At 37.7% G+C, this 15434-nt stretch overlaps 1 protein-coding gene across 1 annotated transcript; it reads right to left on the bottom strand.

Annotated features, from left to right (window-relative positions):
- Window positions 1–3374: 3374 nt before the first annotated feature.
- On the bottom strand, window positions 3375–14845 carry LOC109041397 (uncharacterized). The gene is made up of 2 exons (XM_019057782.2): window positions 14706–14845; window positions 3375–4851 (listed from the first exon to the last, which is right to left on the bottom strand). The coding sequence occupies exons 1-2, from the start codon at window positions 14721–14723 to the stop codon at window positions 4537–4539; spliced, it is 333 nt and encodes a 110-aa protein (XP_018913327.2). The 5' UTR covers window positions 14724–14845; the 3' UTR covers window positions 3375–4536.
- Between the last annotated feature and the right edge of the window lie 589 nt (window positions 14846–15434).

Below are 15434 nucleotides of genomic sequence, written 5' to 3'. Positions count from 1 at the left end.
TTCAAGATCGCTTTCTTAAAGCGCTTGGCCTTGGATGTAGAAAGGCTTTGGTATGTTTCCTCTACCAGCTGGATCAATCAACTTTGAGAGGGTCTAGGGCTAAGAGCATGTTTATATGTAGCTTTAGTAATTTTTGTGGCTGATGAGCGCAATGTAAGACGCAAAAACTTCCTGGTTTGTTGTATTTTAACATTTGTAGCCCTCTTTCCAATGTTCTCTTTTTTATTATTATCTTCTTTATCATCTGCTATTTCGCGTTGCTCGTCTCTCCTTTGTTCTACTAAAAATAATGTGCGCATACCCACGTCCTGCTTTAGCAGTGTTGTCGCAACTTGCAGCCAAGAGCCATCCGGCTCACGCCGCTGCTTTAGACTTTTACGAAGCCCAAGTTTTACTGAACATGCAAAATAATCTACCGGGAGCCTCCTTTTCTTAATGCTTTTTCGGGGGGATTACAGTGGGCCATTCTGAGGTGGAACTCTTACTGTTTTCTGTTTGGATTCTCTTTGTTGTTTTTTAAGCTAATGATGATTCTGGAAGTGTTAAAGACTTCGAAGCTGTTGATGTTGTTGCAGCGCCAGAATGCATATATTCTTGCAGGTTTTCATTATCTTTGTCGCTTAGTTCCACCTATACCTCTTGTGCACCTTCAAAGTCACTCTCACTCATATCATCTACCTCATTTTCAGAAAAAATGAACTGTTCTTTCTTCTATTATCAGTTCAAAATAATGAGATTACACATACATACATAAAGTCGCTTTTATAGCGCCGCCTCGCACTCTACGACGCCCAATCGCCATTGCCCCCTAAAACATAATGAGATTAAAATGTATAATAATGATCAAACAACAAGACCACTGCCCATTATTTTTCTGTAATGCAAATCAGTAAGTATTAGATTTTTATCAGACAGATAGAAAATTATTATCTGGAGAGAAACAGATTTTTTTCCGGAAAGATAGAAGTTGTGTCCCGGGTGAAGAAAGTTTATTTTCCCGATACGAAAGTTTTCTCCGCGCAGAAAGAAATATTTTCCTGGAACATAAAATTGTCGCTTCGGAGAGGGAAATATCTTCTCCTGGGACATAACTTTTTTCTCCGGAGAAACTAAGTTTATCCCCTGGAGCAAGAAGTTGTCGTTCTGGAGAAGAAACTTTCTTCCCTGGAGCAGAAAGTTGTCGCTCGGAAGAAAAAACTTTCTTCTCGCGATAAATTCACTTTTTCCGTGGAGAAACAAATATTTTCCCTGGTTAAAACAGTTGTCTCCTCGTCCTCTAAGCCCCCCCCCCCCCCCAATTACACTGATAAGTCGGAAAATGCAGGCAACTTCAGCTTTAGAATCGATATTACCTCTGTTAGGGGTACTTAGGTTTATTCAAATCATGCTCTGTGTTAAATCTGACGAGTTTTTGGTTGTCCATGATCTGAATTTCAATTAATCCCGTATTAAGATCTTTTCTTATCAAATTCTCAAATAAACGTTTTCATGAATCATTAAGATCTCACGCACCGCTACTTCTTAGCGTATACAGTGTTCACACATATGTAGAGCATCTGAGAGAGCCTTCAGTTTCGTCTGATACCACTTTCGTCTCATTTTAGTGTGCACCTGATTGCGGACGTGAATTTTTGAAGGCAGCATGAACAGCTTGCGATGTGTGCTCAACGTCTCTGTTAACCGGAAATCTGGGAGACTCAGGTAACTTTGTGAATGATGCGGAGACTAGGAAAAAGTTCCGAAAACATTTGAAAAATTGCGTGTTAGCGGTGTGCGTGTTTTGTTGCGTGTTCTGGCGGACACTCATTCAGTATCAAGGAAAGCGTATGACAAGCGATCATCACAAGATTCGTTAAAGCCATAAATATCAAACTGCGTTCTTCTTCTGTAGGAGAAAATTTCAGCATTTCCTAATTTCATATTCTTCGGAACAAAAGTTGCAACAAGCGTAAAGGCACTCAGGAAACTGAAGTTCAACTGGAAACAGATGGAACAACAAAGGAAAAAGATCCATGTAGAAACCTTAGTGTCAAAAATGAGGGGAATCGCTTGATAGCTTATTTGTAAACTCAAATGAACATATTTCTGCCAAACAGAACTATGTGCATTAAGGCATGATCCTTGAGATCCATAAGGATATATGCATAACAGGGCTCACGGCATAATGCACATAGTTCCGTTTGGCAGAAATACATCCAAATGTAGGTACTCGACATTCTTCTCCATCGCTAAAAGTCCTTAGAAGGATCCATTATCTTCGGAAATATCAAATCTTCGTTGATTTAGCACACTGAACTTGCAGAACTTTTCAAACTTTTCGCTTCAAGCTCGGGTGACGGGTGCGATCAAGGCTGCGTCCTTTTCTGGGGTTTGCTCTCAGTCCTAAACAATTTTTCATAGTGTATTAAATTACACATTCCGGTTCAGGTAGACTTTTTGGATTCAACATGCTCAAGTGGATCTGGATCAGTAGCTCGTCGAATACGAACATCCAACATTCTTGGGGGGAAAACACCGTTTGAACAGTTGAATGTTCTCTGATCCTCCTGAAAATTAATTATATTTTTCTTAAAATTGTTTCTTGTTTTAGAGAATTTCATTCTCAATGAAACTAATGTAGCCGAAAAATGAGGGGGAAAAGTTGCGTGTCTTGAAAAAATACATATTGCATCGGAGAAAATTTGGTTAAATCCAAATGTTCCTTCGGTGTTTTTCAGACTTTAAAGCATTATTGAAATTAAATTTTGCAAGAAGGATCACTTTAAAGCAATATTTGAAGCAACATTATATACGCTGCCGTGCAAAGGAAAAACGCCGTATAAACCTTTTATTATTACCAAATTTCCTTCCATAAAATGGCTATTTTTGCGGAAAGTTATGAATGTTTTCCATGGAGTGTCCTGATTTATTAAATCAAATTGTAGACAAAATTGCCTGAAAAATTGATAGAATATTATTCAACATTTTTCCTGTAAATTATTTATTTAATTGAAGGCAGTATAGAAACGCCTGAAGGCTCATACTGCGTTCTTCCTTAGCACGACAGTATGCGTCACCATTTTCCTTCATGAGGATAAGTTCCTCTGCTATTAAGTCAGGTGAAGCAGTTTCCAATCGCAAAAGTATTTTAATTGCATTTTATACTCAACTTCGAAGCGGGATCTGTTACAATTTAACCATTTTTACTTAAATAATTTTTTATTTATTTAATTTGTTTTATCATTATAATGAACTTGATGCGATTGGCGCTTGTCGCTGCCTTCCGTGCGTTGTTTAGTGGCAAAATTCCAATGTAGAATTTTGAGGTTCAAGGGATTACTTGTTAATAAATAAATCTAGTTTATAGGAAAAGAAAACACAAATGAACATCAAGATTTACAAAAGAGGATCTTTAATAGGTAAAAAAGTGGATTGACAAATCACAAATCAATAGGTGAGGTGTATGGTGAATGTGGACAACATTACTAATGTAGCCATCTGAAATTCATGGAAATACCATTTGACAAAGGAGACAGGAGATTTGATGGGTAACCAGACATTAATTTTGAACATGAGTTAAACATTCCACGGGAGTTTTATCAAGAGTACCAAGAAGGTATGTTCCGAACTTTTTTTTTGACGAATGGAAATGTTTTGTTTTCCAACATCGGTGGGAAATTGGATATGCCAATCGTGCGCTCAAAGTTTGGAATACAGTCCCTCCCTTTCCGATAATGCAATTTCATGGCTCGCTCGAACGCTCGCTTTATGTCCCTTTTCCCAAAAGAATGTAATTATAAGCTATATTTTGTTATCACAGATATTTATCTTGCGTAATTTAGTTAAGTTATTAAGTTTTTTCTTGATTTCCAGTTTGAAACTTTCAGCAATTTGTATCATCCTCACCTTCGTTTCATCAGTTTTCCTGTGAACAATATGTGACTCGTGTGTCAATCGTGGATAAATATAAAAATCGATCAATCGAAAAGTATGGTAAACGGTTGTGGTAATGAGATGGCCATTTTTATCATACTGAATAAGGAACATTGGTTTTGAACGCAGAGAACTCTCAGCACTGCAGGCCGATGGGATATTCTCAACACAAACTTTAACGGTTTGTTAAGCAAACAGGCTTAATGCAACAATGTTGCAATACTATGCTGCCGTGCCAAGGAAGAACACCGTATGAACATTCGAGAGTTGCCAAATTTCCCCGGATAAAACATGTATTTTTGACGAAATTTATGCATATTCTTCCTTAAAATTTTCAGATATTTTAGATTAAATTGCTAACAAAATAGTCTGAAAAATTGGAAGAAAAATCTTCACAATTTCCCCAATAAAACCGTATTTTATCATAGGAAATTTCGGCAGCGCCTGAAGGTTCATACGGCGTTTTTCTTTAGCATGGCAGTATGCACCTTTGTCTCTTTTTTCATTTCATTTTGCTATCTTCTCGTCATTTATTTCAAAGAGAATAATCTGAGATACGCGTGTTTTTAAACTAGATCACATTAGGAGCTTTCGGAGAGTCTCTGGTCGAGGTTGAAACTGGACTTAACCCCAGTATCCGTAACCGCCGTGGCGCCTTCCCCATCCGTGACCGCCGTAGCCGTAGCGGCGTCCGTAACCTCCGTATCCTCCGTAACCTCCCCAGCCACCGCCGTAGCCCCAGCCGCCGTATCCGCGGCCGTAGTAGCCTCCGTAACCGCCGTATCCTCGGCCGTAACCTCCGTAACCGTGTCCCCAACCGCCGTAGAAGGTCTCGGCGCCGGAGAGGTCACTTGAGTCGGTGTCGTCTGATGAGGAATCCTCTTCGGCGCGCACGAAGGTTGCGATCATGACTGCCACCAGGCAGGCCAGTAGAAGGATCTGAAACAGGCAAAGGATACACGTGATAATAACCTATAGGATAAGAAAGTGTACAACGAAAATGTTGCATGTGTGAGGAATTTACGATTTGGAGAGTTTGTCTTGATGTAGAGGTGGACTCTCAGGATAGCGTGGTATACCCCCTCCATTTTGGCCTTAACTTGAGAGCTTTTCTTGAGCTTGGGGGTTGATTTCAGAGAAAACCGGTGCGGTGGAACCATCGTGTTTTTCGCCGACTTTTACATAAGAATCAATGGTCAATTCGCAAATTCCTCACACATGCAACATCTCCATAGCCTTTCCAAAGTATTGCATTTTTAATATGAGGAATACACATGGTCAGCAAAGAGACATTTTCTGTAAGTGTTTAAAATAGGTCACATAGTAATCTAAACAAACGGTCCCATCAGCATTTTTCAACTCGAAAATTGCGATGTTTTGAAATTGAGTCGTCATTTATTTACGCTTTTCTGGCGATGAAATCGGTAGGATCATCAATATCTGGGAGATAATCGTCAATTTTGTCCCAATTACATTTCCGTTAAATTTGATAAAATGCATATAATAAAATGACGATTTTTGAAATTTTATCTCAATTTAGATTTTTTATTCGATAATATTACGATAAATTACTGTTGATAAAATCGCAATTTTTCATCGTATATTATTACAACAAATCGACATCTAAATAATCTTCGGGTTGCACTGCGGCCTAATCAGGTTTTGGGTTGAAAATCAGCAACCTCGGTATAAACAAGGCGCGGGATCGGTAGGATCGAACCTAAATAGATTTGGTTATAGCGCAATGGCACGATTGGACTAAATTCTGCAATTTTGAACTATAAATTCTAGTCCGGTTTAAAAACAACGTATGTGCCATTAGTTTTTCTATGCACATAAGTGTTTTTCCAGAAGAGCCGTAATTTATTGTTCCAAATTGCAAAGTGCAGTCCAATTTGACGTAGCAGTTTAATGCTGACTGATTGCGAACGACGACGATACCTTGCGAATTTTCTCTCCATGGTACAGTGTGCAAGTTCTGATTCAACATAATCATACACGCAACTTTTGAGGCACTTATATTTTCGTCCGTATTTCAGGCGGAACTGATATCGAACGACGAAACGATACCCTGCAACGTTTCTCTCCATAGTGTGCAAGTGTGGATTAATGTAATCACACAGACAACTTTTGAAGTAACAATATTTTTCTCGCTTTTAATCGCCGTTAATTTTCAAAGGTCATCCCCAATAATTTAAAGATGAAATGAGGGGTGGGGTTCGTTTAGGATGTTTTGTCTCTCGATTGTTTCTACTCCATCCATAATTTTCGAGCGACAAATAACTGTGCATTGAGTCAAATTTAATCCTCTGTAAATTCCTCAATCGCCATTTTTAAATGCATCAGTTCTTGGAGCTCCAGAATGTCAATGTCGAATATCAAAATGTCAAGAAAGCAGATTTCCTGTCGCATAAAGTAATGCGGCGGAACAGACTCGAGCTGGGAATAAATTAAATGCGCGACACCTTTCAAAAGTAAGAAATGAAATCAGCTGCCTGTTGTATACTTAAGTGGATTTCCTGCGCGTGAGAAAAATTTGCAATTTAACCATTTTTTCGCATCTGAAATTCCTGATGTTAACTTGCCAATAACAATCGCGGATGAGACGTTCCTTTCTATCGGCTAGGCCACATTTTGCAATTCGGAAGTACAATTTCAAGCTTAGTTTAGAAACAACCTATTTACAATTAGCATCCCTATGTACATAATATTTTTTACAACGAACCAAAAATTGTAGTCCTAATTGCGATATATAGTCAAACTGATGTTCCACCATCACAGCCACACTTTTGGCCACAAAAAAGTTTTTGGAACAGAGTTTAAGGTACGGAAAGTCTGAAGATTTTATTATGACGTGTTCCGCCTAATTAATGATAATCAATATGGTATAATACTCAGCGCCGCATAATGAATAATACGACTGTTGACATTTCACAAAATCCATCAGGTCCCATCAAACGGAGTTTGCAAACTAATTATAAATTTATCTAACAGACAATCTTTTGCTGGGTGACTTTATTATTCCTATTCCTGTGTCCGGTTCGTCTATGGTGTTGTTTGTCATAAAATATCTCCCTCTCAAGACTTTTTTTTTTTTTTTTTTTTTTTTTTTTTTTTTTTTTTTTTTTTTTTTTACCATCGGAGCAATTAAACAACTTTATTTTATGACACTGTCACTAGCATAAAACTGTTAACATTAGTTTTGAGAATTTCTCAACGTTAGGACGCCCACGGCACAAAAAAGAATGAAAAAAACCGAAGTTTTACGCGTTTTGTGTCGGTCAAATCAAATTTTTTTAACACCGAGGACTCACGCTTCTTACTAAATTGTTCTCGGCTGATAGCAGCTCGGAGATCAGAAAAAATCATGTCATTCAATTGCTGAGCTATGTATTCAATATCGGAGGCAGCATATCAAGCAAAACATGGTTATTGAACATGACTCTGGTTGAGTTTGGAATCTGACAGGCAACTTAACTAACTCTTTGACAAAGCGTGGAGTATCGCGTAAATTGAAGGCGCTCTAATTCGAGATCATGATTTTAAAGGTCATTACCCACCAAACCCTCATTATGCTGCTATGCATTAGTGGGCTTCATTTAAACGACACCTGATTGATGAATAAGTGACAGGCAAAGCGATAGACGAAGAAGGCGAAGGGATTAGATAGCGGTCTCATTAGTGGAAGCGGGTGGTTGCAATGGACAAAAGAAGTATGGAATAGACTAACCACCCACGAGGAACCCTTTAAGTAGTCCATCATTTTCCTCGTTAGTCTATGAGAACCACCTGTTTCTACCAATAGGTTTACTTCATGGTCTCTTTGTCTTCTTTTTCCATGAATTTTAATGATCAGCCCGCTGAACCGCTCGCAAATTGGCGGTTTTTGTCAAATGCCTGCGACATGTGTATCATTAAGGTTTTTAAGTGGAAAATAAGATTGGTTAGCAGGTCGGAAAGGGAGAAAAAAACGATTTAGAAGTCAGACAGTGGCGTGGAGTACTTTGAGATACAGCAACTTATTTGTCATTTCAACTTATGGAAACGTATCGATAAACAGGGTGTCCGCAACAAACACGTTAACGATCGACTCATCGCCGTAGCTTCAATGAGGAAATATCGATAATCGATCATCACGCCTAGACACAGACAGGGTTGGTTGCACGGGTGAAATGAAATATTGAAAATTTCCGTGAAATATTTCATTAAATTTCAAAAAATCAGTTTTGAAAATTATGTAAAATATGAAACATATTTTCAGGTGCTGGGTACACTGACAGGGTTGGTTGCACGGATGAAATGAAATATTGAAAATTTCCGTGACGTATTTCATAAAATTTCGAAAAATCAGTTTTGAAAATTATGTAAAATATAAAGAATATTTTCAGGTGCTAGGTATGCAACATGAGTTAAAAAACACCCAAATGCAGCAACCAGTCGAATTTCGAAAAATATTTTTCTGAAATTTCATAAAATATTTCATGATATTATCTTTCATGAAAAATTGCAACCCTGGCCACTGATCACAGATAGTCTTACTTTTTGCGAGTAGAGGCAACGCCTTGCCGGACTACACAAAGATCGACACGCACACAGGCAAAAATCCTCTATGGAATCCACCAACACATTCTCGGAGGATTTCCTAGCGATCCCCGTCACCTCACGCGAGACCGCGTGGTAAAATCCCAGCCACCGCGGTAGCATAGGAAATCTTATCCGCGGTGCCGTTTCCCCCATTAAAATCCCCATTTTCGATGCGCATCGCTCGTCTCTCGCCGTAGAAAAATTGTCATTTCTTTCAATTGTAATGACAGCTCTGATGTTGAAATATTTCATTCGAACTTGTTCGCAGCCACGAGATCGGCCATGTTTAGGAATTACCGCGTATCTAAAATGTAAACTGACTGCAAGTTTGGTGATTTTTACTAAGCACGTTTGACGCGGCGCAAGTGTGAGTGGCCCCTCCAGATGAACTCGAACTCCTCGTCGTATCTATGAGAGTGGCTTTTTGCTCATCATTCTTGGGTTTCCCCGATAGCCATCACTGGCTTGCTCTCCAATTTTTTTTTCTCTTTCTTCAAAAAAAAAGAAAGAAAGAAAAGAAAAGAAAAAGACTGTTTGGGGCTTATCATTAGTAACCATCCTGTCAGATTTTACTAAACGTGTGCATGTTAGGGAAGAACGCCTCATAAATATCCAAGAGTTGTCGGATTCTCCCGGCTAAAACATGTATTTTCGAGGATAGTCATGCATATTTTTTTTTACTTATTTCGGATGAAATTGCAAACAAAATTGTCTGAAAATCCTAAAAAAAATTAGTTGTGATTGGACGTATTTCTGCGTAACGGAAACGGAGACAGGCGGGAAAGAAGGCGTTTGCTCGTTCGTCAAATTTCAAAGCACAGAAAAAATATTTCGAATGAGGCCCAAACATTCGCTTAACTTTGTCCTTAACATTTAGTCTGATGGAGGAATAAAACTTCAATCTCTTTTTCGCAGTTCAAACTTAAGCAACATATTGCAATCAGGAACTATTGTTATTGACTAATCCGTAAAATCACTTATGTGCATCGGGAAAATAATGGTTCACACGTTGTTTGTGAACTAATCTAGCTATTCTAGTTCCTAATTGAAATATTTAGTTCATTTGAAACGATTTGCTGCGTTTTTGTTAAACTTTTTCCAATTGGACTTCAGTATGCAAATAGAAACAGAAACTTCCGGTTCATCTGTAAAGACCCTTTTGTGCATTGTGCAGAGGGAAACTAATGGTACATACGTTGTTTACTGTGCCCGTAATTTGTAGTTCCCAATTGAATCGGAACTTGCGAAAACTGCTAATGTCCATTTCTCTAGTCCTAAGTTTTCTTAAGTTCATTATATACTTTTAAAGAGTTGATACAACCACAACATGGATGGAAGGACTCGTTTTGGTGTGAAGAAAACCCGAAGACAAGTTTTGACGCATTTTTCGTGGTCTCAACTAACTCCAAAAAGTATTATGAACTCAAAAAAACGTAAGACTTGAAAAATGGACTATAGCGGTTTTCGCACGCCCCGATTCAATTGCAAAATTTAGTTAAAATGGGTATGTATAACATAGCAACAGAGAGGTAATCTGATGTCATTCCTCTGAAATTATTTCAATCAATAAACTTTTTTTTCTCGCAGTTTTATTTTACGAGCATACCACGCCACTCCTCACAGCTATATCGATCACTGACTAAGGTCCCAAAATCGCCCTGCCTGCCTAGCAAGAACGCAAAACAACGTGATTCTAAGAATAACCAGTTCCGTTCTTTCGACTAGTTCCGCTGCAAAATTTTCCGCGAATCATTCGATAATTAGTCTTCCGGAACTGATTATCGGTCATGCAATTTTCCGAACTGACCTCGGCCAACTGCGGCGTCTATCACTTCGCTTCGCGGTTATTCACTCTGCGGCTTGACCCTGAAACACTGGGCTTTATCTGACGATGCGTCGGACATCTTCTCCAACGGTGGCCGGAAAAGATGATTTTATTTTTAAGTATGCAGAACCAAAAGTGGGTGGAGTTATTTGGACTTCATTTTGCATTCAGCAATCACATTTCTGGCTTATCTGTAGAAACACTTTTTACACAGGGGAACTAATGGTGCATACGTTGTTTCTAAACTGAGCCAGAAATTATAGGTCTAAATTGCCAAATAGACCGCGTTAAACAGAAAGGAACCAAGCCACATCAGCTATTGCCTTTAATTGGGCAATTTAATTTTATACATGAAAATGGTCGTGCGGATTTTCGTGCAAATTGCAGTGAAAACTCTCCATGGTACGAAGCAAATTCCTTCAAATTTTCAAAGAAATCCGAACAAACGTTCTCTCGTAATAAATGTAATTGCCCAGTTAAACTTGGCGATAGATGATGTGGCTCGGTTCCTTTCTGTTAAACTCGGTCCAAATGTATAGTCCATTTTTCCTAATTTCTAAAAAACTGCAAAAAGTAGTAACTTTTTATTATTCTGGCAGTACATGGATTTTATTTCAGCTGAAGCCTGAATTACAGCGTAGAACCAGGATAAGTGCACTGGTAAAGTTGATCATTCAATTTGACCGTATTTTAAGGATTTCCAAGAAAAAAATCCGGACTTCTCCTTTTTTGTTCACTCTTTTTCACCAATGTATTACCCTTATTCACTTTCCTTTCATAACCATCAAGATCCGCACTTAAAGCAATGAGCATAGTATGTGTGAACCTATCATTATTCCTCACTGCGTGGAACGATGAAATTTTTCTATTTCTTCCCTTTTCGTCGCAATGACAGAGTGACCTTCGCAGAAGAGATTGACCGCACTGTATGTACCATTCACGATCTTAAATAACGCATGTCTCCGTTCCTGTTTCTCTTTGCGCATGCGTGACTACAGAAAATTATTAATATCAACGATCAATTACGATGATTTTTTCAATTGCTTTCCTCGTACAATTAGGATGAGTTATTTCCAAAGCCTCATGCTAAGTGATGACGTCTTACAGACGTCTCAGTCATTGTATCTTGAAGGGAATATCTGACGATTAATATTTAGAGAGTATTACACTTTCAATGCATGTTTCCCAATGTTTTTTTCTTCGTTCCTTTCCTTCTCTTTTTCCTTAAAGAATTGTAAGTGAGAGAGTAAGGGTGTAAAGCATTTAAACTGAATAATACTGTAATATTCCTGTTGAAATTTTTTGAACAAACAACTATGGAAATTACGTAATATTGAGCTTAAAAGAATTATCCAAATTGAATTAATTTATGTGGAGTCATTCTTAAGTTCGAGGAAAATATCAAGTGCTCTAAATTTAGACTGTAGTGCTTGTCACTCCCCTTCGAGCAACATTCTTCTAAGATTCTTTACTAGTCCCCCCCCCCTCCCCTTTGAAAATTTGTATTTCATGCTTTGCAATTCATTTTTCAACTATAAAAACAGAAAACTCTTTTACTTGGAGTGTCACATACCTGGTTTGTTTAAACAACTTTATCTCAGAAAATTGAAACTTTCCTTTTTCTTAACGCTACAAATTTATTTGTTTTTTCCCCCATTGTGTATTACACGTATAAATGGTTGATTCTATAAAAGAAATAACAAGTAATTCAAAATGATATAATGAAGTGTAAAAAAAGGCAGATTACAGGACGACAAAGTGAATCTCGTAATTTAAAACCACTTTTAATAATCAAATGAAGAATGTAACAAAATGAAAATTTTTATCGCTTACAGTATCAGCAATTACATTCAAGTTTTCGCAGAGAAAATAATGTAGAAGGTTAACAGAATCCATCACAAATCGTATAATTTAAGCAGAATGGATACGTAAATGCAAGTAATATATTTTGAGTATCACCAAAAGTTTAAAAGAGTCAATTTGGACGAGGGTTTGAATTACCGGCCGGGGGGGGGGGGGGGGCAAAGGTTGTGTGACGTCAGTTTAAAAACAATACTTGGTATGGAAACAGTATAAATTTTAGGAGGTTGGCATGAGACATTCAATCATTTTTAGTCTGAAACGATCAATTATACAAAGATTTTTCAAAAACAATCAATTCATAAATGTTACGCAAAAAATTAAAAACTCTAATTCGATTCTTACTCTCTCGTTTTTAAAATTAACGTACACCGCATGCCAAGTAAAGTACCTTTTTCTCCTATTTCCCATGTTTAATCCGACGCAGGAAGATAAATAACACAAGCAGAGTCAGAAATTTGGCAACACTTGATTTCTTTCATTCAAACCTATGTTAAATAATAATGAATATATTACCATAGGTTTAAAAGGAGAAAAAATAATGTTGTCACTTTGCTGGTTTCGCCAATGATAAATAATAATCGAATTTGATTTCATTTTGTAAACCGAGACCATAAAAATACGAACGGAAGGATGGACTATAGGTATGCACCGGACGATCAAATTTTTTTTTTTTCAAGGCTGATAACGTTCAAATCACCATTTTTATCCAACTTAACGACCGAGGAAAACTACTGGAAAGGCGAAATGTAAATCGATGATTAAAGCGTTGGAAGGCAGTAGGCTCGGATCAATCCAAGAATAGGAATTAAATTGATCATTATGAACCGCGACACGCGAAAGCCGTCTATCCAAATGAAGTTGTGAACCTTAGCACGGACGATCTTTAACACAAGTTAGGGCTCAAGTTGAGTTGTACATAGTTCATCCTGCCAATGTTGTTCACCGGCATGATACGTTGTGAACGAACCAAAGTCAACAGAAAACAACCGATGGAAATTACTGTTTTATTTTTGTCGAAGCTACAAAGAATCAGTTGGATATCTTGCCAATCCGGAATTTAAATTTATTTTTAATTTTAAAACTGTGATGAAATTAAAAACCTGTCTTCCTAATATTCAGGCATTATCATTTGATTTCGCCTCGAACGATCCAAGTCGATAGTCTAAATGCAAAACCGGGTATTTCCATGTGGATGTCTCCAAATTTCCGCTTCCACATTATTTTTTCAAAGGGAAACAAGCTATCATCATAGATTGACATTTAGCCAGAATATTTTGCTGACAGAGAGGAAGATGAAAATTTAAGAAATTCCATTGACTTGTTTTCCGAGGAACAAATGAAGTACAAGATGAGCAGGGTATTGTTATTGATGTACGGAAAACTGAAAGTTTGTATAATATGCAGTTAGAATGTCACCATACATGCCGAATTGTGGAAAACTTTGAACGGTTACGAAATGAGATTAACGTCCTATTCGCGTAAAAAATGAAGAAGCAAATCGAGGAGTTCATTATTTACTAGAGCGTTATTTTTCTCCATTTCACTTTCTAAAGATTTTAAGTGTATACATCGCGCCAACGTAACGCTATGCTGAGCTATTCAAGCTACCGGGGAGGTGGATCTAATGGACTACTTTTCTACTCAGTCGTTGAAGTCTCTCGCCAGTCTTTTTTCGATCTCAATTTATTACTCGTGAATCCTATGTGATTCCTTATAGGTACTTCCAATAAGGTTTAAATTGATTCCATATGTCAGCACCATTATGTTACAATGTTGATGTTTAATTTGAATTCTCGGAATCATGTATTATAGTAAGAATTAAGATATGGTATTCTTTCTGTACGTTTACTTATCAAATAGTAATTTTTATACGCACAGGTATGCTTTTAAATTCGCCAGCAGTTCCTAATTTTTTCATTAATTAATTGCCTCTTTAATATCATCAAAATTAATCTGTTTAGGTGTTCGCACGACCTATCTGAACCATTGACAACTTCGTTTTTTTTACTATTTATTTTGTAAAAATCGGCTTTTTGATCACTTGTCCTTATCGTCGTATGAATTCAAATTCCCCGTTTTTGTCAGTTTTATGATTTAGTAATTATTCCGACCCATCAAGTTCAAAGCTATGAAACGCGTAAATACTTTCCGTGAGGTTGAATCGATTTTTTTTAAAGTTTTATCATATCCGTCAAAAATTATGCGAAAATGGGGGTGTCGAAAGTTATATTTTAAAATCGGTTTCTAAATTCAAAACTGCGTATAAATGAATTTAGTGTGACGAAATGAACTCATTTATGAACAGGTTGTTATAACTGTTCGAAAATACCAATGACACCAACCAGTGTCAGCTGGCAACAAAACACATTCAGTCGAAACCATCGTTGAAAACCATATGCACTACAAACAAACACGCGTCACGTGGTAGAAGTCAGCGAAAAGCGAGCGCAACAACCGCTGAATCCGTAAACTTTTAAAAACATAAAATCGATTAAAAATAAAGAAAAATTTGGATCCTTACTTTTGTGATTGACTGCATGGTCGTATAGGTTCGTATACCGAATGTAATTTCGCGGAAAATCAACGTTGCGTGGATTCGCACTGAGAAGTTGGCTGATACTCGAAACTTTCTTGAGGAGGGAAACCGTTTTTAAAGGAAAGAGCCAAGACAGTCTCGATTTGCAGGGCGCGCGAAGCTTTTGATTGGTCGAGAAGCCAGCGGACACACCCCCGTATTTTCTGGTTTTCATTCGTACTCCGGTAAAGTGCAACAGACGACCCGCCACTGCAGTGTTGCCAAATCCTAAAAATATCGCGGTTTCGAGTATAGATGCATCTTCAAGAAACTGTTAATTAAATACGAACGCGAAGGGGGTTGGTAGCTGTGTCTGCCGTGCTAAGGAAGAACGCCGTATGAACATTTGAGAGTTGCCTTGATAAAACATGTATTTTTGACGACATTCGTGCCCATTTTTCTTCGAAATTTTCAGATTTTTTAGATTCAATTGCGTACAAAATTTTCTGAAAATTTTGGAAAATAATATTCGCAATTTTCTCAGTAAATTCGTTTTTTATCGGAGGAAACTTGGCAACGTCCAGAAGCTTATACGGCGTTTTTCCTTAGCACGGTAGTGTTGCAGTTGCGTCTATTTTACGGGTGGGAGAGGGTCTGAGGTCCCGTCCCGTACCGCGCAACGTTGTATTTTTTACTTTTTCAAAGATAATTTGTTTTCTTGGACGGCAACATTAT

This window comes from Bemisia tabaci, chromosome 9, assembly GCF_918797505.1.
Source record: "Bemisia tabaci chromosome 9, PGI_BMITA_v3".
Lineage (NCBI taxonomy): Eukaryota > Metazoa > Arthropoda > Insecta > Hemiptera > Aleyrodidae > Bemisia > Bemisia tabaci.
The sequence above is the reverse complement of the archived record's forward strand: the minus strand, read 5'-3'. Positions and strand labels throughout refer to the sequence as shown.